Source organism: Lampris incognitus, chromosome 6, assembly GCF_029633865.1.
Source record: "Lampris incognitus isolate fLamInc1 chromosome 6, fLamInc1.hap2, whole genome shotgun sequence".
NCBI classification, from domain to species: domain Eukaryota; kingdom Metazoa; phylum Chordata; class Actinopteri; order Lampriformes; family Lampridae; genus Lampris; species Lampris incognitus.
The window spans coordinates 37028361-37051376 of record NC_079216.1 but is presented as its reverse complement, the minus strand read 5'-3'; the positions used below and the strand labels follow the sequence as shown (position 1 = coordinate 37051376).

At 43.8% G+C, this 23016-nt stretch overlaps 2 protein-coding genes across 2 annotated transcripts in view; both read right to left on the bottom strand.

Annotated features, from left to right (window-relative positions):
* sntb2 (syntrophin, beta 2) overlaps nt 1–20100 on the bottom strand; it is a 24739-nt gene extending 4639 nt beyond the window's left edge. Inside the window, exons 1-5 of the mRNA XM_056281262.1 lie at nt 19089–20100; nt 9381–9600; nt 8040–8253; nt 5127–5269; nt 3139–3335 (exon numbers count right to left, since the gene is read on the bottom strand). Coding sequence (XP_056137237.1) covers nt 3139–3335; nt 5127–5269; nt 8040–8253; nt 9381–9600; nt 19089–19842 — 1528 coding nt within the window. The 5' untranslated portion in view covers nt 19843–20100. The remainder of the gene's footprint in view (nt 1–3138; nt 3336–5126; nt 5270–8039; nt 8254–9380; nt 9601–19088) is intronic.
* A 640-nt stretch (nt 20101–20740) lies between these two features.
* The window catches only part of spire2 (spire-type actin nucleation factor 2), a 28091-nt gene continuing 25815 nt past the window's right edge, over nt 20741–23016 (bottom strand). Inside the window, exon 15 of the mRNA XM_056281261.1 lies at nt 20741–22067. Coding sequence (XP_056137236.1) covers nt 21752–22067 — 316 coding nt within the window. The 3' untranslated portion in view covers nt 20741–21751. The remainder of the gene's footprint in view (nt 22068–23016) is intronic.

Below are 23016 nucleotides of genomic sequence, written 5' to 3'. Positions count from 1 at the left end.
TATATATATAAGCTTTGTTAAAAGAAACACTCAAAGGTAGGGAAAGTGCTCAACAAATAAGGAGCAAAATAATCCAGTGAGTCAAGTAAATTCTTTATGAGACAGTACAAGCCTGTTTCATGCCATAAGCAATGATCAGCTGTCAATAAAGCTACCTGAGGAAAGGACATACCATTTACTGCCTTTACCTGTAATTGCACATTTGATGTAACCATGGGCAGCTTCGATGGGGCGGAAACTTGTGAACTAATTGGAATATATTTGTTATCTCAACTACAGGACCTAGACATCAATGTCAGACTCTATAGGGATGATGGGCTAGCAATTTGTAGCAAAACACCGAGAGGTCGAGAGAATTAAGAAAACAATACGTAAAATATTCTCACACAATGGGATAAAAATCACTATTGAAGCAAACAAAAAAACAAAGTGACTTTCTGGACATATGAATGGACCTCGGGAACGACACATACAAGCCGTACATTAAGCCCAACAACACGCTGCAGTATGTCCATAGAGAAAGCAACCACCCACCCTCCATCTTGCAAGAACTTCCCAGAAAGCATTAATAGAGGACTCTCACAATTATCATCTAATGAGTCCATATTCAATGAAGCTACACCCCCATACCAAGATGCATTACAGAAGAGCGGCTACAATTTTAAGCTCAAGTACAACCCTCCATTAAACACTGACTGCCAGCAAATCAACAAATGTAGCAGAAAACGAAACATCACCTGGAACAACCCTCCCTACAGTGACACCGTGGCCACAAACATCGGTAAGCAGTTTTTTTGTAACTTTTGGATAAGTGCTTTACCCCAGACCATCAACTGAGGAAGATATTTAATAAGAACACCATCAAAATTAGTTACAGCTGCATGCCTAACATTCAACAAATAATATCGTCCCACAACACAAGAATCATCAGCAAATCAATGACACCTTCATCACAATCGAACTCCCCCAACTGCAACTGTCGTGTGAATGACTCATGCCCCCTCGAAAGAAAATGCCAGATGAAGGGAGTTATCTACCAAGCTACAGTGATGAGAAATGACAATGGCAAAATAGAGACATACATCAGTCTAACAGAGGGAACATTCAAAAAGAGGTTTAATGCACAGGTGTAGCTTTAGAAACAACCGTTTAAAGAATGTAACATCTTAAGCTGTTGTATTTGGTCATTGGTGGACAGAAATATTAGTTATTCAACCACCTGGAAAATCCTCTCAAAGAACAAAGCATATTCAACCGGTAATAAAATGTGCAATCTATGTCTAACTGAAAAATATTTTATCATTTGCAAACCACAAATGTTCACAATGAATAACAGGAATGAATTGGCCAGCAGTTGCAGACATAAATACAAGCACCTATTTTGTAATTATAAATAAATCATGCCAATAGACAAATACCAACCCCCCCACTGGACCAGTAGCGATCACGTGTTCTTGAATTTCTGAATGTCGCACCTCTACCTTCCCCATAGGACATTGTGCACGTGATGGTATGTTCTTTCACAGTAGCTTTATTGACAGCTGATGATTGCTTATGGCATGAAATAGGCTTGCACTGTCTCATAAAGAATATACTTGACTCACTGGATTTTATATATATATATATATATATATATATATATATATATATATATCCCTCCCTTTTTCTCCCAATTGTACTTGGCCAATTACCCCATTCTTCCGAGCCATCCCAGTTGCTGGTCCACCCCTCTGCCGATCTGGGGAGGGCTGCAGACTACTACATGCCTCCTCCGATAAATGTGGAGTCACCAGCCACTTCTTTTCAACTGACAGTGAGGATTTTCGCTAGGGGGACGTAGCACATTGGAGGATCATGCTATTCCCCCCAGTCTCCCCCCCCCCCAAACAGGCACCCCAACTGACCAGAGGAGGCACTAGTGCAGCGACCAGAACACACACCCACATCCGGCTTCCCACCCGCAGGCACGGCCAATTGTGTCTGCAGGGACCCCCGACCAAGCCAGAGGTAACACAGGGATTCAAACCAGCGATCCCTGTGTTGGAAGGCAACAGAATAGAACACTACGCTACCCGGATACCCCGATACAATAATATTGTCAAATAATTCGTAATAGGAGCTATTGTCTGGATCGATTGGGTTTACCACAGCAGCATGATTCAGATAGTTTGAGGCAGATGTCAATCATAGTGAAGTCCACCAAGTACACTTCCAGACACTTTCCTGTAATGGGTTGAACTTTCTCGCACTGACTATTTTCATTATTTGTCAAACCTATCTGACGTTGTCTTCTGACCAACACAATTACCAGGAGTTTTTTTTGTTGTTGCAACTACCAGCTGACCCAACTCACTTACAAGTGCCCGTCTAGCCAAACAAGCAACCGCTTGTGTGCAAATCTGATAATGTACATTACAGTTTACACAATGGAAACTGTGAAACATTGTGTAATATACACAGCTGTATGTAAACAAACATTTATGCGTGCAGAGTTGTGTTTATACAGCATGAGTACACGCACACGCGCACACACACACACACACACACACACACACACATGCAGATACCATCAGGGGGCTAGGCGTAGGGCATGTCTCTGAAGTCAAGTCATGACAAAGTGGGGTAAGTTTCTCACGAGTGGCCAGACACAGCACACAACCACAAATTGGTGCATGCTGCATTTCTAAATTTCGCTATAAAGTATAGCTTTAATACTGTCAGATGTTTACATTTTTCAATGTTTCAATCAAACAATTTATTCATTATCTTTTTAAGGAAAGCGGACGGTTCACTCATGAATGTTCCTGATGGGATTCAGTTGCAAGCCGACTGGGATAAACATGTGATGGGCATAACTACCCAACTTCTTCTGAGGGCAATCTAATATTCAAAATTGGATTGCGGACTAGCATTTATGTTTTTTTCTTTGCTGATGTGCTGCCAATCTTATACCAAACTCACTGACTGTCGGCGGATTGGCAGAGCTGAAAGGCCACAGCAGAATGGCTGAAAGGAGATGGCTGTAGCGAGGAAAATTTGGTTTCCGACTGTCCTATAAGCATGAACAAGAGAAGGGACACCTAATCCTTACTTATATCAGAGTACGCCCCCCCCCCACACACACACACAAAATCTCACCAATGGAGACTTCCTTGATAAGCTCAGCAGCAGCATGCCCTCCTTGCACCAGGGCTCGCGTCCATGAAGACAGGTCCCAGTGAGTCTCCACTCTGAACACATGTGACTCGATGCCCCGCCCAGTGCCCGTCCGCGTGGCAAATACCAAGTCTGCCCCCTGGGCAGGGGAGCTCCGGGCAGTGCCAGAGTGAACCAGTCTTTGGGGGATTGGGAGAGGGAACGAGATTAAAATATGAAAACATGACGAAGTGCCCTGTCACATCCTTGAGAAATACCACTATCTCAACAAACACCACTAACTTTGTGGCTCAATTTTATTTTAGTTATAACATCTACTACTACCCAATTTCTCCATCTTATCTGACTACTTAATACACTTAATGCAAAGCTGGTGCACTTAGAGGTAACCAGATTTTGTAGCATCTATTGATTTCTAATAACTTTTCTTAATCAAGTTACTTTTTTATCTTTTTTTTTTGTTATTTGTTTTTTTTGCATTTTTTCCCCCTTTTTCTCCCCAATTATACTTGGCCAATTACCCCACTCTTCTGAGCCGTCCTGGTCGATGCTCCACCTCCTCTGCCGAGCCAGGGAGGGCTGCAGACTACCACATGCCTCCTCTGATACATGTAGAGTCACCAGCCACTTCTTTTCACCTGACAGTGAGGAGTTTCACCAGGGGGATGTAGCGCATGGGAGGATCAGGCTATTCCCCCAAGTTCCCCCTCCCCCCGAAAAGGCGCCCCAACCGACCAGAGGAAGCGCTAGTGCAGTGACCAGAACACATACCCACATCCGGCTTCCCACCCGCAAACACGGCCAATTGTGTTTGTAGGGACGCCTGACCCAGCTGGAGGTAACACCGGGATTCGAACTGGCGATCCCCGTGTTGGTAGGCAACGGAATAGATCACCACACTACCCGGATGCCTCATCAATATTTTTTTTTTCTTTCAAGCTGCTTTGGTAACACGTGTCTTGATCATGCCAATATCACCTAGTGAGTAATAAAATAAATGTAATTTGAGAGAGATACAAGAAATGGAAATGGAGAATCAGACCCATCTACAGTGCTGTCATGTCAACCTTATCATTCAGGTGTGCAGCAGCGGGCGCACCACATGTTTCTGTTCTTTAATGGGCAATACAGCGTTCGGGAAATTTTAACCAATACACACTGTATTCACGACACAGGGCCAGATTTTCCTTTTTTCCCCTGTAATGTTGATCGCAGTTTGATGACTTTGACTGATGTTGTTATGTTTGTTTCCAATAGCTACCAAACAGCAATAGCCACTAGTAATTACTATTCCATTTTACTACACGATGAGCAAAATATTAATGATGATTACTCGACTATTTACATCTACAATTAATAGATGACATAACGACATACTATAAATAAAGTTTAAAAATCAACTAAATAGCAAGAATGAATACATAAATTAAATCATGACGATGATTAAAAATTACTACAACAATAGTAACAATTGTCATCATGTTCAATGGCATTACAAAAATTAGTGTCAGCATTTTTTTGCAAATAATACTGTAATCAACCTGACCACATTAACCAGGATGTATGATCCTTACACTACATTACTAACGCCTTGTTTTAAGTGGACTTGCACCAATTTTGGTAAGGCTGATAAGTTGTGCTGTGATAAATTACAGAAATTACATTCCTTCTAAATACAATATTTATGTTTTTAACATAAATCTGTGAATTATGAGCCATAACAAAGTCTGAGCATTACTGGTTTGTAAAAACAGTGTAGTCTGCAATTGACCGTGACCAAGCTTGAAGCTTTGTGGAGTCACTATGTGCATGTTTCATCGTCGTCCTGGTCTTTGCTTTTGTGACGTGGACATCTACTGGATGTCCCTCTATAGCGAGGGCCACATATGTACTCTTTGATACGCTCCAAAACCCGGGTGAGTCAGTCAAGACAGAGTTGGCTAGACTATTGCCCAACCTGCCATCCTCACCTTGTGGCTAGTAATGGATGAGTGAGCAAAGGCATTGACCAGCCCTCTCTGCTCCACGGCACAGACTCAAACAACAAGATGTCCTTCTCGGTCAGCGCCATGACAACCGCCCTAAACTGGTGCCGTCCACCATCCAGCTGGACCTACAGGAGAGATGAACAGAGAGATGGAGGGCAGGGAGATGTCGGCACTGATGTGTTTACGATGTCTTCTGAAAAATCACATCTGGTATATGTATGTGTCTAAGTGCCATGTGAGAGGAAGGAAAATGCGCCTGAGTATATGCAAGTGCTTTTGTGGTTACGGTAATCTCGGCTGACGTTAAACATGAGGGCGTATTTGCAGGAGAGCTAGAGTAGGTGGGCCTGTCGGGAAGTCCTTAATGCAACAGAAACTTGCACTGGTTTTGTGTTTTGAGCATTTCCTGTTTAACCCCCGCCAAGTCACCTAGATAAACATAACCACCCACATTCAAAGGTTCAACAGAGCTCTGAATGAACACTACAGTTTGGCGAATGAACATCATCCACAGTTTGAGGGCCATTTTCTTAGAAAAGAATGGAGACCTGGGTAATTTTTTTAAATGGAGATGTTTTATACTCTCTTCAAACACTGTTAAAATCCCCCCCCTCCCCAATAGGTCATAAATGTCATGTACACCCTGCACATTACCATCAGCGTAATATTTATCAATAGCTGGGGTGGCGTGTGAAAGTGCTTGGTGAGTAAATATGTTACTAAACGAGTCTGGGGTCTGGATGTGAAAAGTTATGCAGTGTCTGTGAATGTTTTCATTCATCCAGGTCACACTTATCCAAAGGAATTGAATCAAGTGCAACTGGACTTGGTTTCTGACTAGCTTGGTCTAGTCAGAAAGGCACGAACTGATGAAGCCTCTTGGATGAGAGGCGAAACGTCTTCATGGATATATAACCAAGTCCAGTTGCACTTGATTCAATTCCTTTGGATAGTTATGCAGTGGTGATAAAAAATATATGCAAACTATGAGCTGTGGATTTTGACTACCGTATGTTCAAAAACAACCAATATAAAATAATTACTTTCAGAATTGTATTGATTCATGCAATAAATATATTGTTGTTTGTAATATCAGCTAATCAAGACAGGCCAACAGGCAGTATAACTGAGCTTGGGTGTGCCTACAATCCTCCATGACACCAAAGCCTGTCTGTAAAGTCACAGTTTTGACCTACGCAGTAAACTGTGTCAGATTATCATCTAAACATATAAATGTCAAACCAGTATGTTAACAAACCTGGTACTATGGTTGGTAGCTATGATTAATTCAACATATTCCATGACGTCTCATCCCCCGCTACCTCTGGTGATCTCTTTCCAAGTCTAACAATGATTGGTTTATTTCGATTTCTCTGGGAATTCATCACAGAAACTCCCGAAGTGGACCTAATGACAACATGAATAGGATCACTGGTCTTAATTTATTTGTTTTTAAGAAAGTAGGTGGTCCACTGATCTTTTGCATTCTTCGCAGTCTAGATCACTCTTCACTATTACGTCGCTATTTTTTACTATTCAGACAGTACACAAGAGACAGGAATTTTTTTTTTTTGTCTACATGGTGATGCTGGCCGTGTGGCTCAAGTTCTGGGCTGTTCAGGTGGCATCTGGACACTGCTTGGCATCCTCCTCATCATATTCTTCATATATTTTCTAACTCCATTGTAATTCTGTTATCCTCTTTCAATTGTTGTATTCTGTAAATTGTGTAAACACAACATCCATTGCACATCTGTTCGTCTTGGGAGAGAGATCCCTGTTGCTCTCCCTGAGGTTTCTTCCTATTTTTTCTCCCTGTTAAAGGCTAGTTTTTTTTCCAAGGGAGTTCCTTATCCGATGCGAGGGTCTAAGGACAGGATGTTGTGTTGCTGTAAAGCCCCTTGAGGCACATTTGTAATTTGTGATATTGGGCAATACAAATAAAATTGACTTGACTTGAAATAAGGGTGAGAGAGGAAAGATGACAAACAAACAAAGACCCATGGCCAGATTTGGATCCAGAACGTCATAGTTTAGAAGCAGACTTAGCCACCAGGCCAGACCCGAATCACTGGAGAGACCATTTTCAAGATCCTCTGTAACCGAATGGTTATAGTGCATGCCACATGGTCGCAACCATCACCGGTTCAATTCCAGCTGGTGACCTTTGTCGCATGTCACACCTCTCTCTCTCTCTCTCTCTCTCTCTCTCTCTCTCTCTCCCATTTCCTGCCTGCCTCTTCACTGTTGCTATCTAATAAAAGGTAAACAAAAAATGTCAAAATAATAATTTTTAAAAAAAGATCCTCCACGCAAGCAGCCTTTAAAACTCCTCAACCAACTCCATTGCAGGCAGTGTTGGTCCTAGCATCATTATATTAAAACTGCAGTATGTAGTGTTTAAGAGAAAATATAAACCTTTAAAAATATAAACCAAAACCTGCACAATACTCAAAGCATCATATGTAAGGTGCCAGATGCAAGACTTAGTCACATAGTTGTTAGAGAGTATTTCAGGGCAACAGTTATACCTACGAGCAGGAGGACTAGACCAAAAGCTTGGCCAACAAATGCAACACTAGTTTGATCCAGACATGCACAAGTCTCCTGAAAGTAAAGCAAATCCCCCTACGCATTGATTAATGGCTAACATAATAAGATCATTGGAATGCTGATTGAGCTATGTTGGCATAGTGGTCCAACCCTGCTAACATATTTTTTTAAAGGAGAAAATAAACCTTCTTGGTTCACTGTTGGTTGGTTGCCTCCGAGAATCGATGATCTAATTTTAGTTTTTAGTTCTGGGCAACTGTAAAAATTCTGTCCACATTTCCACCTGAAACAGCTATGATACAGCCCTGAAATAATCAGGGTTATCTATGGGCTGAAAAATACCTGTTCAGCCAGCCAGCCGATGTGTTTGAGGTGGGGATGAGAGGAGGAGGAGGAGGAGGAGGCACTCAGGTAGGCGTTGATGTGAGCCAGGGTCTGTGGCAGCAGGGCGGCGATGTTGGTATGGATGGCTGTAAACCAGGAGTTGGCAGTGGGTCCGTCTTTACAGCGCAAGACCACTGTGTGCTGGCCGTCTGGGGAATGGAGCTCCAACAGTCTGCATAGGAGGGAGAGAGAGATTAATTTAAGAAGTCATGGGTAGGGAAAATAATTGGCCGTTTCCATTTATAGTACAAAAGTTATTCAAACGTCGTTTACTGAATGAGCAACTTCACATAGACATCAAAATATGTACATAAGAGAGCTGGTAGCGAAAGTCAACATTAGGCGCAAATATGAAGGATTTTGGAGATGGCAGATCTTCATTTCTAGGCCTTGATTAAAGAACTAGGTTGGCAGGTAGGTTTTCAGACTTTAAACAACAGACTTGAACGGATCAATTTTCAGTTGTATTATAAAAAGGAACGCCATTTCTCAGTCAGTCACCTTCATTTAATCTCTGCAATTCCGTCTTAAAAATGTATGTAACTGGGGGCGTCAGGGTAGTGTGGCGGTCTATTCCATTGCCTACTAACATAGGGATCTTTGGTTCGAATCCCCGTGTTACCGCCGGCTTGGTTGGGCGTCCCTACAGACACAATCGGCCGTGTCTGCGGGTGGGAAGCCAGATGCGAGTATGTGTCCTGGTCACTGCACTAGCGCCTCCTCTGGTTGGTCGGGGCACCTGCTCAGGGGGGAGGGGGAAATGAGGGGAATAGCATGATCCTCCCATGTCTCATGGCGAAACTCCTCACTGTCAGGTGAAAAGAAGCAGCTGGCGACTACACATGTATCGGAGGAGGCATGTGGTAGTCTGCAGCCTCCCCGACTCGGCAGAGGGGGTGGAGCAGCTACCGGGACAGCTCGGAAGAGTGGGGTAATTGGCCGAGTACAATTGGGGAGAAAAACTGTTTCCACACTGTTTCATGGCTTCAGCAGGGAAACCAATTTTGCACAGCTGAGGTAAAATATGGCAAATGGTTTCTTTGAGTGAGGATTCCAAATTTGTTAACAGAATTGCCAAACATCAATGTGCACCCAATGTGCTCTCCGCTTCACCCAAGCTTCACCATTGTATGAATTACTTCCTTTGCTGATAAATAATGGTAGTTTATACAAGACACACCCAGCCACACTGAAACCTCCCACACTCAGGTATTTCAACTTCACTGGTGCACGCACACACACGCACGCACACACACACACACACACACACACACTCAGAAGTCCTATTATGTCTCAGACCTGTTCTCCAAATCTGGCATGGTGAGGTTTCTACTGATGAAGCACATCTTCAGACCGATGACCTTTCTGTCTTTGGGGGCAGAAGAGCTGCTGTGTTTGGGTGAGCCTGAATCCTCACTGCCGCTGTAGCTGGGGGACTGTGGACGTACGCCGTCCCACGGCAGGTCTGCTACCAGGGACGGTTTTTTGAACAATGGAGAAACCTCACGGATGTACTTCACTGTTGGTATAAAACACAGGCGAACAATATAAATTGCATTGTGCACACTCAATGGAATTGCATGTATTTACAAATGAAAGTAAGAAGATTAAGCAATGCCTTTTGTTTAGTTATCTGCACTTTATATGTCGTGTGATGCAATCTCTCTAAAGGAATCAGTATGGCCAACTACAGCAAAGCAAATTGCTTAAGGCCTTGAATTTCTTCAAGCAGAATGTTGCAAGCTTCTGATAGTCTAGTCAAACACTAAGCAGAATTGGGCAATACCTGATCATATCCCAAAATGCCTAGAAATATATTCATGTACATCTAGGAACCAATAATCATCCAAATTTTAACTATAAAATGACCAATATTGTGTTTTTAGATCTTAAACTGTTCTCAACTGTTTCAAAACTGCAAGGATGTTGTGTTGCTGTAAAGCCCCCTGAGGCAAATTTGTAATTTGTGATATTGGGCTACACAAATCAAATTGACTTGACTTGACTAGACTGGTCTAGTCCTATTAATATTAATTTGCTGGCCTTTGAGTGACAAGGTGGGCGGGGTTTCATGATTTGATCTGATTGGCTGTATGTAAATGGGTTTATGTGATGACATCATGAGTATCACATAAACAAATCGGCTGAGAGAAGCTGGACAAGGGAGAGCTATTTTAAAAAGAGGAAAAACTGAAATCTACCTTTCAGAGTTACATATTTGTGTCAGTAGAAAGACATAATACAAAATGCATGATGATTAAAGTGATAAGTGATATTAGAAAATAACAGCGTTTCAATTTCGATCCGACTTTTGGGGACAAGCCAAGACAAATTCTGAAATGGCATTTTTAAAATGAGGCTTGTGTGTCACAGATAGCCTTGCCTTTTTAATCATATGAAAGTAAACATACAATCAATCAGATTGTGGTAGCTTATTTGTGTAAAGCAAAATATTATGCCGGGCCAACCTCAGACTGACCCTTTAAGCACAACAGTTGTGGAAAATCAACAGATATCCAGCAGATAGTGTTGATAGTTTGACCAGCTGTGGAATTCAACCCTGTAAAACACAGTCACTCAAGATATATGGTGTGGTCCCTCAAATATGAGGCCCTCAGGTGGAAGCACACTGAAACATTTTGTGAAGAATCCAGCTTAAGTTACCACCGAATATATCAAGTTGAATTTTCAATAACAACGAGCTTTGAAAAAAAAAAACCCCAAAAAAAACAACAATGGTGCAATACTTTTCAAAGCAATGTAAACTGTGGAAGCTTTCTCGAGTGCCTGGATCTGGAAAAGGTTGGCTGTGGGGCGGCGATATGGTCCAATGTTTGTCTAAATTACAAGTTAAACATAATCATTATTCAGATTTGATCCAAGTGGAATGGAGGTCATTGATGATGCTTCTGCCAGAACTATGAAAAACAAGCAACCTCCACTACGTCTTATAAGGACATACTGGTCTCCTGTGAGGAATTAGCTTAGAAAAATAAGCACCAACTTGGCGGTACAGCTGTGAGCTTGGCAAGTCCACCATTCTTTGAAGAACGGTTTTAACTCTGATATAATGGATTCAGTTTCCAAATTTGGTTCCATGGCCCAGTCCACCTCCCTCCTCCACCGACCCCACAGCCGTGTACGCTCTCGCTCTCTCTCTCTCTTCCAGTCTTTTCCCCTTCTCTTATCAATTCATCCTTTGCTCACTTAGCCTATTCAATTTATGAAGGGCACAGGGTATGTGCACGACGTGTGTGTCTGTGTGTACATGCGAGCATGATAAAACAAAGACAATAAAAGGGACTCAGTCAGTGGTTGTATTCGTGTGTGTGTGTGTGTGTGTGTGTGTGTGTGTGTGTGTTTGAGCCTGTGTGCACTTCTTTTGGTCCACTTGGTTGGTCTGCCTTTTCTGAAACCTGAGACATGACTCTGAGGAGATGAGGTCATTCTTGAATGTAGGCTGATATATTAGGTTTGGGAGCATAACTGCTCCCAACGTCTGCAGGCAACTATGCACCCAGGCGTGTACGTATGTGTGCATAAGAGACAGGATATGGAGAAATAAAATCAGACTGTGTGAGCATGCATGAATGTCTACATGCATGAGTGTGACAGTGAGACAGAATGAAAAGGAAAGGGAGTTTAGGTGTGTGTGTGTGTGTGTGTGTGTGTGTGTGTGTGTGTGTGTGTGTGTGTGTGTGTGTGTGTGTGTGTGTAGAAGGAGAGAGTGCAACACAACGCAGATGCTTGGCATACTGTAGTCCTGTGTGAAAAATCACAATGTAACGGCAATCAGCAATTAACAAGAGCAGACTAAAACTTTTTTTTTACAGCAAATTCAGACATATTCAGACACAAATAAAATAAAAAGGGGCAACAATTACAACTGAATTGAGGTTAAATTTCAGCTGGCACACTTTTGGTTTGTCAGAAGGCGTTAATATGTGAGACCTGCAGATAAGTGATCATGCTATAACTACCTATCAACAAGTTCATCACTCATCCTCACAGAGACACAAGACACAAGCCTGCGTGTTTTAGCAGAGGGGAAATAGAAAAAAAATCTAGAGGTTGGCATTTTTGAGGAATATAACAAAGCACACAACAATTAACCTTGCTAAGTTATTACAAGGGGTCTGGGATCCTTGCAGATGGTTGCTGGAATGCAGGTGGTCCAAGAGATCCTGATCATGTTTGGGCATGATCTGATACATATATATATATATATTAAGCAATGCATGTGTCCATGCATGTATGTATGTACGTTAAGTTATCTATGACTCAGAGTGCAGGGCGGTGCTGGTAGGAATAGAGGGGCAACACCCCAAGAAATATAACCTCATTTACCGGCCCTCTAAAACCACACTACCCATACCAATACTGGAGTCTGGAGAGATTCTGCACACGCAAGTGGTTTGAAGTGAGCGTGTGCATGAACGCATTCCTGAATGCCCATGCATGCATGCGCAAACACACATATATATACTCTTCCACTTAAGGAAGATAGCCTCTCTTGCACAGTCCTGTTTCAGAATAATAATCACCCTTTGCTACAAAGATGTTTCAGCTATTTTCCAGCCACAGATTCAGTGCGCCATTTGTGGTTGCTCAAGTTCCAGTGTTCACATACAGACTCTGTCTCCATCCCTCACTTTTATAAACACTGGTCTATGTGTCTGTGTCCACATGTGTACTGATGCACCTACTACAACAGTAGGGGGATTTTTAAAGTTAGCAGCAGTATTACGACAACACTCCCACTGAAAACTTGTCATGCTACCAATCACATACATGCAATTAATCTAAATTATTTAATACTTCCACTGATTTCACATATATGGCAATCCAACTGCTAATGCACAGAAAATTGTAAACTTTTATACGTACTACCTTTTTGTGCTACAGCGAAATGTCAGTGATAAATGTGTCAAGTGAAATTCCTGGTATGTGAAAACTCACTTGGCCAATAAAACCCGATTCTGAAAATCAATACTACTGCTGCTATAACCATTACTGCAACAACAACAACTACTACTACTTTTGGAGGTTGAAGTACCCATCACCTTGAAAATGCAACTGTGTATGATATGAATGTGTCCTTTTGTACTCAGGATTACAGCCACTGGCTAGTGTCCCACACACAGGCTGAGAGAGGTGAAACAGATGTTATTAGGCCAAATGCTGTTTGAAACCATGACAAAAATTCAGGTACCTTACCTATATCTACTACAGTGCAAGTTGAAGGTATTATATGAATAACTACTCTAACAAACACATATAACTAGCAATTATCAGCAGTGGTTTGTGAATGGTACTGACTGAATAAGTTAACATCTCGGACACACCCACCCCAGCACTCCCAAGCTTTCTGTATTCAAAAACTCAGGAGCCAGGCTAGTTTGCTATTCTAGTCTGCGTTCCCCTCCTTGTCACCATGTCTGCCCATGTCTATCAGTCAGTGTTACCTTCCTGCCTATATACCTGTCTGTCTGTCTGTCTGTCTGTCTTCAGCTGCTGTTTAAAGAACTCGTTAGGTATGTCAGGGTTGTCACTCAGCTCCACTTCTGCTTCTAATTAGGTCTGTACACAGAGGACCACCAGCCCTGTGTGTGTGTGTGTACATGTGTGTGTATGCCTGCATGCAGACTTTTGTCTGTAGATGTGTATGTGCATAATGTATGTGTGACAGAGAGAGAGAGAGAGAGAGAGAGAGAGAGAGAGAGAAAGAGAAAGAGAGAAAACGAGAGTCCCCAGAGATGTAGTTCAATTTCTCACAGGACCGATTCGTCTCTCCTTTCATCCCTCACTGCCCACAGAAACACAGTGGAAAAAGAGAAAACAAGAGGATGAGAGAGGAGAACTGAATAAAAAAGCCAGAAGGACAGACTAAAGAAGAGGAATGCAAAAAGACACATGAAACTGACTCGACAAATATTTGGTTGTGGCCTTGGTTGCGGCCAGTCCATGTTCTGCCTGCACCGCTAATCCCACACACACACACACACACACACACACACACACACACACACACACACACACACACACACACACACAGAGTAATAAAACACATACAAAGCAAACATCTCATGGTATGATTTAAAATAAAAGCTTACAGAGCACTAAGTCAGTCAGAAGGACCTTTGCCTCGGTTTTTCTCAAATGACCAAAAAATTCCCCGCTGGCTTGGCCAACTCCTCTCTACTCTCTCTAGCCACGCTCCTCTCTCTTTTTTGCATTCCACTTCTCCCTCCAATTCTTTGCACTTCTCCTTCCTCCCCTATTTCAGTGCTGCTCTCTTCACCTCTCCCCCCTTCCTCTCGCTCTCCCAACACTTCCTTCTACAGCTTACCTTCCCCTTTCTTTTTTCTTTCTTCCTCTCCCCCTTTCTCTTTTTTCTTTTTCTTTGTCTCAGCCACCCTCTTTCCTTCTCTACTCCCATCCCTCTCTCCCCCTCCCCCAAAGTCTGTTTCTGCCAGACCCCTAATGAGAACAACGTGTCAGATTGCTCCAATGGAGGGAATTGAGGGATGGAGGGTGTGTGTGTGTGTGTGTGTGTGTGTGTGTGTGTGTGTGTGTGTGTGTGTGTGTGGCAATGCTGGGAGAAGGGTGTGTGTGTGTGTGGGGAGGGTGCAATGGGAACTTTGCTTCACACCAATCTCATGGGGCTCCTGTCAAATGCACATGTACATGCATATATATATATATATATGCATGTACATGTGCATTTGTTATAGATGCTTATAAATACACCCTCACATATCACATGCATGCACACATCTAAATACATGAGAATATACCGTCATTCAGATGCATAGTCATTTAAACAATATATATGTATACACATGGTTAAACAATAAACACACACACAGGAAAAAAGAATCCCCTCATCTCTTCAAAAGCACAAAGTCACACCTGCCCACATCCTGTTTCAGAGCTCTCTGACCCGGTTCAGAGAGAAAGCTTAGGGAAAATAAACTTCAAATGTGGACACAGGAATCAGCCCACTTGCATCTCTTCACTGATACACTGTTTGACACAAGCATATCCAAATGACCTAACAGACCACTTAACACACACACACACACACACACACACACACACACACACACACACACACACACACACACACACACACATGGTGGAGGAGTTGGAATAATATCTTAACCTCTCTCAGCGTTAAAAACCAAATCACAACAAAAGTTAAAAATATGTGACATTATACATTAGAGGAATATGAGAAAATGTTTGCTGTTTTTTTTCTTAAATTAATAATGACCCACAAGGCTTAGAAGCTATTGAATAGAGCTAAACCTCAGTGTCTCAATCTAAGAGACAAATATAGGACCAGCCCTGCAGTAGGGTTCAGACTGAGACTTTAATTTACCAAACTTGCCTGGCCTACTTCAGGCTATGCAGACTCATTGTCCGTGGTGTATCTCAAAGCCCAATGAGGAGGATGACTGTGTCAATGGATGGTCAGCTAGTTTGAGCCTTCAAACAAAAGAAAATAACTGTTCCCCATCAGGGCTGTCCCCATTTCATCAATGGCCTCTTTGTCTGCATGTGCCTTCCATCCAGTTGCTCACACAATGGGCTCATCCTGCGGCTCCTTCCACTGACCGACTGGGTCGCTCACGGAGACATCAGGGATTTGTACGACAGGACCGACCGAATCATTACCACACATTACGGGGCATCACATCCGTCGGTCAGCTGATAAGTGACATGCATGTCAAAGATGAGGACCATTTCATTTCAGAATTCCTCATTGAGTGGTCTCGGGATCAAGTCAATGAATGTGGAGCGTAACTTCCTTCTCAAGCCAGTAAACCAAGAACAACGTGCACTCAACCGTAACGCAATCAAGATAAACATAAAAGGGGAACTGCTATGCAAACAATTAAACAGGTGACTAACATTATGCAACAATTAAATTATTACCTAGTTACTACAAACTCCTTTGGATAACCATGACCTGGATGAATGAGAACATTCACAGACATCTTACTACGCCAGATTTTATATTATAATAACACCATTGATTTTGAACCAGAAAATGTATTCTCATCTCTAGAAAAGCTTGTCTCTCAGCTTTCCATGGAGTCGTTTTGTTCACCAAACAACAGCAAAGGCTCTACTGCGTCTGGCTTTGGAAGCAAGTACTTCATGTTCATATAATTTGTCTGCACTGTCCCCGTTACAACTGAATTTTTAGATTTGAGTGTATTCATCTTTATTTGGGATAGATAGGGTTGAAACGTGATTAAAAAGCACAGCACAATGACAAGTTTCTATTAACTGTATGGTCTCTCAACGCCCCCCCCCCCAAGTCATCACCTCAAACAACCACTTTTGAATGGTTTATTCTGTCTCTTCCCTTGCCCTCCCCAGTATCTTGCCACCTTTATTCTAGCAATCCCTTACCTCAGACCATCTCTCTATACCCTCCCCCCCAAGCACAGATAGCAGAAATACAGTAGGTTTACGTACATTTAAAATAGTCATTCAGCGAAACACGAATTTTAAAAGCATGTTCAAAGTGTGGAAGCCCCCAATTGCCACGAGTGTTGACCTTTGCCCTGCATGTGTGAATACAACTGGGGTCAGGAATGTGGGGCGCCTAAGCGAATTGTCAAAATATCCTGGGGGGGGGGTATGTACTGTGTACATGCCACTGCATTCTGGAAACTTCAACCTTGTTCCAAACCAACAATCAAACGGCAGGACTGGGGAGAGATGGGGAAGCAGAGTCATTTCACAAGCAACAGAACTCACCGTCCGTCTTGCCTAACAAACAATGACAGACAGCTGATACATTCCTCCAAACAGACTCCCATGTTTGGATTTCATATATCAGGGAGGACGACGTCCTCTTATCTACGGCCAAGAATCAGAATTTGTTTGATTTCACAAGGCTGAGGAACTGGGGAGAGAGACAGTTGTAACTCTCTGTGCAACTTTTGCACATACTATTTCCTTACATTCTCTAATGTTCCTCACGTTGTATCGGCAATTTATAAGATTACAATATTTGGGATTGTGCACTTTGCTTTGGATACTTTAGAGAAAAAAAAATCTATAGCCGCGTTTCCACTGCAGGAACTTTCCCCAGGAACTAGGAACCCTTTGAGGAACTCAGTGCGTTTCTGCCGCAGGGTCTAAATTAAGTTCCGGGGACGTTATTTTACCCCCCAAAAAGTCCCTGCTTGGGGGTAATACTTTCCAAAAGTACAAGAACTTTGAAGGTGGAGCTTGCAGCGCTGAACATTTCTGATTGGTCGAGTACTCGCAGCATTTTGTTTTATTTTATTCATTTCCCGCCCCCCTCTTTTTTCTCCCCAATTGTATCTAGCCAATTACCCCACTCTTCCGAGCCGTCCCGGTCGTTGTTCCATCCCCTCTGCCGATGCGGAGGGCTGCAGACTACCACATGCCTCCTCCAATACATGTGGAGTCGTCAGCCGCTTCTTTTCACCTGACAGTGAGGAGTTTCGCCAGGGGGACGTAGCGCGTGGGAGGATCACGCCATTCCCCCCGGAGCTCTGTGGAAATGCCACACAATATTCAATATTTCTTTCTTTTCTTTTTTTGTTCCCACGATCATTCCAATATTTTTGATTAAGAAAAGAAACAGACTTACTAGACACTGCAAAAAAAAACGCTTTTCACTACGTCAGCGGGCTAATTTGCCTAATCTTCGCGGGTCTCTAGACTGCAGACAACAGTGGGCTGAAGGAACCTTTAGTTCCTTGAAAAGTAGTTCCTGTGACTAAAGTTCCGGGTACCTCAGGTGGAAACGCGGCTAATGGTAATACCAAGAGCTAACGAAGAGCTTGGTATTTCTATGGTGGGCGGCTGTTTTGAACACTTGACTGTCGGGCTGTTTTTTCAGACTTATTCAGAAGAGTGGAGGTGTGTCATATGTTGATTAGTTCCTAACATGCTCACTGGTTAGTATTCGTCCAGCATTCATTCCAAACCATTAGGCGCCGCATTTAACCATTCGTGAACAAAGTTTCCTAACCCCAAGCGCTTTGTGGCCTCTTCTTTTTCCACTTTTCTACTTCCCCCTTCCAAATAAACCCATGTCACTTTCTTTTTTTCCAACTTATTGACACTATCATATCACTATATCACAGGGGCAAACTGGACTTGCTTATGTTAACAATGACCTAGAGGGCTGGGCAACAAGTCAATATAATCGTTTATCGTCTTTCAATGGTATTGTACCGGGATGAAAATTTAGACATTTGTCCTCCCGCGATACACAGTTTCGTTGTCTGAGCTGATGTTAACTAGAATCTGTAACCTATACATTTCTCACAGAATAAGGTCTAAAATAATGTTGGTTTGATATTATACTTTACATTACTCATCATTTCAACGGGACAAAACTCATGATGATTCTTAAAACATTGTTTTTACATATCATATCATATTTATCAGATCACCCAGCTCTGCAGTGAGTGCTTTCTAAGACCCCCTAACTCTTTCACATATAAAAGCTGAAAGCAGCAAAGCCATAATTGTGGTTTGTGTCCGCTAATCATCTTTAGTTGATAGTGCACCGCATCCCCGCCCCCTTTCCACTCACCCAGAGGAAACCAGCAGTCGTAGACTCGGGTGTTTCGGGTTTGTCTGTTACGTTTTATGGGACCTATTTACTGCTGTCACGAAGAAGACACCGTGTATGAACTAGAGAGAGGTGAACTTGATAGCTACGATTCACACGTGTGAATATCATCCTTAGCAGGACCGTTCAGAAAGTTCATCGTGCCACACACACACACACACACACACACACACACACACACACACACACACACACACACACACACACACTAACTGAGGGAGATGTGCGTCTCTGCTCTCATGCCAGGAGCCAAATAAAGACCCCGGCACGATGAAATACACAATCACATCAACAGATCTACCACGGGACCCGGACGAGAAGAGGTAATCTCCTCGGCCTGCGTAAATCCCCGCTGTTGCGTTAGCCACACTTACCCTCCAGCGTCACCTCTTTTCCGGCCTTTTTCAGCGCCTGCACCGCCAGGTCGTGCGTCGCCTCGCGAAGGTCGCTGCCGTTCACAGAGAGGATTGCGTCTCCGACTCGCAGAGCCCGACTCTGGTCCGCTGCCAGTCCGGGGAAGATTTTGGAGATGAGAATGGGCATCCTGTTCTCTCGACCGCCCTTAATGCTGATGCCCAGTCCGCCCGACTCCTGCTTGACGACCCGAACTTTACGCACCGCTTCCGCGGGGCCATCCAAACTCACGGGCATTTCGCCCTGCCTTGAACTGAAACTGGACCCGGGGCTGCCGTAACTGGACCCGGGGCTGCCGAAATCGGAGTTCGCGCCGCCGTGATTGCTGTTGTGAGCGCCGGGGCTGCCCGGACCGTAGCCGCCGCCATCGTAGTGACTCCGGGCGGCAGCAAGGCGCGCCGGACTGCCGCTGCGCCCCAGCGCCCCGTGGGTTTGGTGACTCGGGTGCGGTTGCTCTTGACTCGGTGGCGGACCGCGACTCGGATTACCCGAAGCCGCCGTGCCCGGGTCGTTGCCGTTCGCCATCATCCCATTTCGCAGAGCCGCGGAGGAGCTGTTCGAGTCCAGGTGGTTGCCCCCCGGTTGTCCGGTTGCCTCCGCCTCGGCCGTTAAAGTGAGCGTTTCGCGGGTCAGTTCGGCGGTCACTCGGATCCAGCGGTCCCGCAGCAGCAGGTCCAGCTGGCCGTTCTTGTCCGCTCTCGTCCACACTGCCATTCCTGGACGGCTGGCCTACTGCGAGGCGGGCGGGTTTTCTTTTACACTAAACTCATGATGAACTTTTTTTTCCCTCTTTTTCGGAGTGCGCACAAGCACCGATTTAAGCTACACCAGCCTACATCGACACACCCACTTACGCACTGATCGCAGGAAATAGAGAAGAAGAAAATAGGGCTCAAAAGACGGAGGGAAGAGAAACAACCGCTAGGCTCGGAGTTGTCTATCCGTCTATCTGGCTGTCCATCTGTGGAGTAAACTCAGAGCTGGATGACAGACAGAGACAGCCAATAGACACTTAGACGTGGCATTACTTATTCATGATGACAGAGGCGGGGTTTGACATAGAGCCATTATAGGGCGTACGGGCCGACAAAACTTCCCAGAGTTTATTGTCAGGTTGCCTTTACAGGGCTGTCAGTCAACGTGGTGTACGTGTTTTTTCCACCAAAAAAGTGGACTTTTATGCCGAGCAAAAGATAATTTATGTAAGTTGACTTTTGACCAACTATGGTTACAAACCCATCATACTTTATATATTACAATAAAACAAGTGGTTTCCCAGCTTGTGTTACGTTGTGTCTTCCGATCGCCTTTTTAGGAGCTATTGCCTTTTCCCATCTTAGACAAAGCCTTAATTACATGATTAGCAATAAAATGTCTCACAATATCTGCTTTAGGATGTCTGTGGTCTTCGGAGAGGATCACCTGGTAGTAACAATCGGATCAAACAAAATAGGATGGTTAAAGACAGGAAATTATGAAGTGCTGTGATTATGAAGTGCTGTGTTCCCACACTCTTTACTGTGCTAGTGTTTGACCTTGGCGCCGTGATGTGAGCACATGGGACGGCGCAACATAACATGCACATCAAACATGCACATGAGACTGGTCACGTTTGTCAGTAAGATTTTATTGCAGTTGAGATTTACGCAGTGTTTGCAAAAACCCAGCAAACCGTCCATGGGGAGGGAGTGAGAGAAGAGGGAATTCAACCTGCTCAAGTTCATCGTTGTCAGCTTCATCTGTTACATTCACAGTGTCACCATCATCCTAACTCGTCCAGCTGCATGTCTGAATTTTCAAGCACATCCACAATGTAAAATAGACCTTGTTCTGTAGCAGCCCTGCCATATCTTTCCCCAGTAATTTAAAATAAATTTTATTACTACCATCTGCCAGTTCCAGTAAGCATACATTTTGTGTTTTTGATTTTGGCGCCCTTATGAGAAAATTATACATTCGACCCAAAAGAAAAAGAAAGTCACAGACAGCAAAAATGCTGAGATTCCATCTGAAGTCTATCTACTTAGTGCAAACAAAAAACAAAAACACACAAAAAAAACCCCAGTGATCCTCCACCTCCTCTGTCATATGCAACCTCCTCCTTCCTCAGCCAACGCCGCCGCCTCCTGTTTGCTTTCGTCCCCTTCTCCCTCACTCCTCTCTTTAACCAGTTGTGTTGTGAACACTGGAGGGGTGAAGTCATAGTGTGATAAGGCAGACGCTAGGTCACCCCCCACCTCACTCACCCCCACCCACTGCCATGAAGCTTTTCCACATCAAACTTTGACAGACGGAGACTGGTGGTGGTGGTTTGTGTGTGTGTGTGTGTGTGTGTGTGTGTGTGTGTGTGTGTGTGTGTGTGGCGATAGCCTTTACCGAGCACTTCAGTTGGGTGAGCTAGGCTAGATAATGAGGTACTTGCAGGCTTGGAATTGGCAGGAGGGAGGGGATTAAAAGCAGCTATACCTACACCCAAAAAAAGCAAACACAGGTTGAGAGAGAGAGGAAAAAGAATGGGAAAAGAACAGAGGGCTTTATTAACAGTCAATGTACTTATTCAGTCATCCTGCCTCTTCAGGGTGGGTAGTTGCGGTGAAACCGATGACGTACAATGAGACTGGAGTTATGTTGGAGGCTGGATATGATGTCGCGAGTGTGGGCAAGGCGAAAGGTCAGAGTGGAGACCAGGTGGAGAAATGCAAGACTGGGAGTGGGATGGCGGCTTCGCCTGTGGGCCCTGAGCCGTGGCGGCCATGACAGCAGCTTTGCTTTCCCTCTTGGGCGTGTTGTTGAGGATGTCCAGGCTCCGGCGGCTGGAGGAAATTACATCAGCGACAAATTTGGTGCAGTCGGCGCAGATGTCCCGTAGAGTGCAACCGTGTGCATACAGGTGTGGGAACTCCTCCTCCACAGAGCGCCGCGACAGACTGCGGAGGGACCTGCAGGGAGGGGGCACACAGCAACATCATCGGTCACAAAATGGAAAGGCACTTTCAACAACGGTTGAAATGAGATTTGTTTTGTCACAGGTTTACAAAATAGCAATTAAAGAAACCCATGAATTTAGGAGCAGACCCGCTGACAGAAATACCAAAACACTAGAATATCTGGTTAATATAGTTATCTTTTTTAATAAACCAAAAAGATGTAGCTTTATCTTGATGTTAAAAAATAAACAAATAAATAAATAAACAAATAAATAAACAAAAACAAAACACATCCAGTGGTGGAATGGGGATAACCTCATCGCCACTAACACAAAGATTAAGGTCAGCTTTACTGATTAAAGTGACACCGACATTTGCTGTTATAAAACCAACTATTTTGGTCCTTAGCAGCATGGCCAGATAGTAATCACAGGTGTTAGGCCACAGATCCATATGCCGTTCCCGGCATTAATTCTCTCATTCGCTCTCACCCTCAACCTTTCCGCTACTCTTTTTCATGTGCTCTTTTGTTCTCTCTCTCTCTCTCTCTCTCTCTCTCTCTCTCTCTCTCTCTCTCTCTCTCTCTCTCTCTCTCTCTCTCTCTCTCTCTTTCTTTCTCTCTCTCTCAGAGGCAACCATTCACTCTCTGCTCCGGACCTTTTCTCCATCTCACGGCATCTTTCTCACTCTCTCTCACACACGAGGAGAAGGGAGGAGAAGGAATGAGGATAAAAAGACAGCTGGGTAATTATTACATAATGGCTGCTTAGAGGCTTTGGAAGAGGCGCTGCACCGATTACATAACAAAAGGAGCAGAAAACTGAGGGAGAGGAAAGAGGGATAGATGGTAGATGTGCAGACGATAGTGATTGGATTGAATTAGTGATCTCATCTTGGTTGAAGTAAGCAAAGACTGCCTCTTTAGGTCAGAGCAGGTCAGCAATCCGGGGCCAGAGGGAGG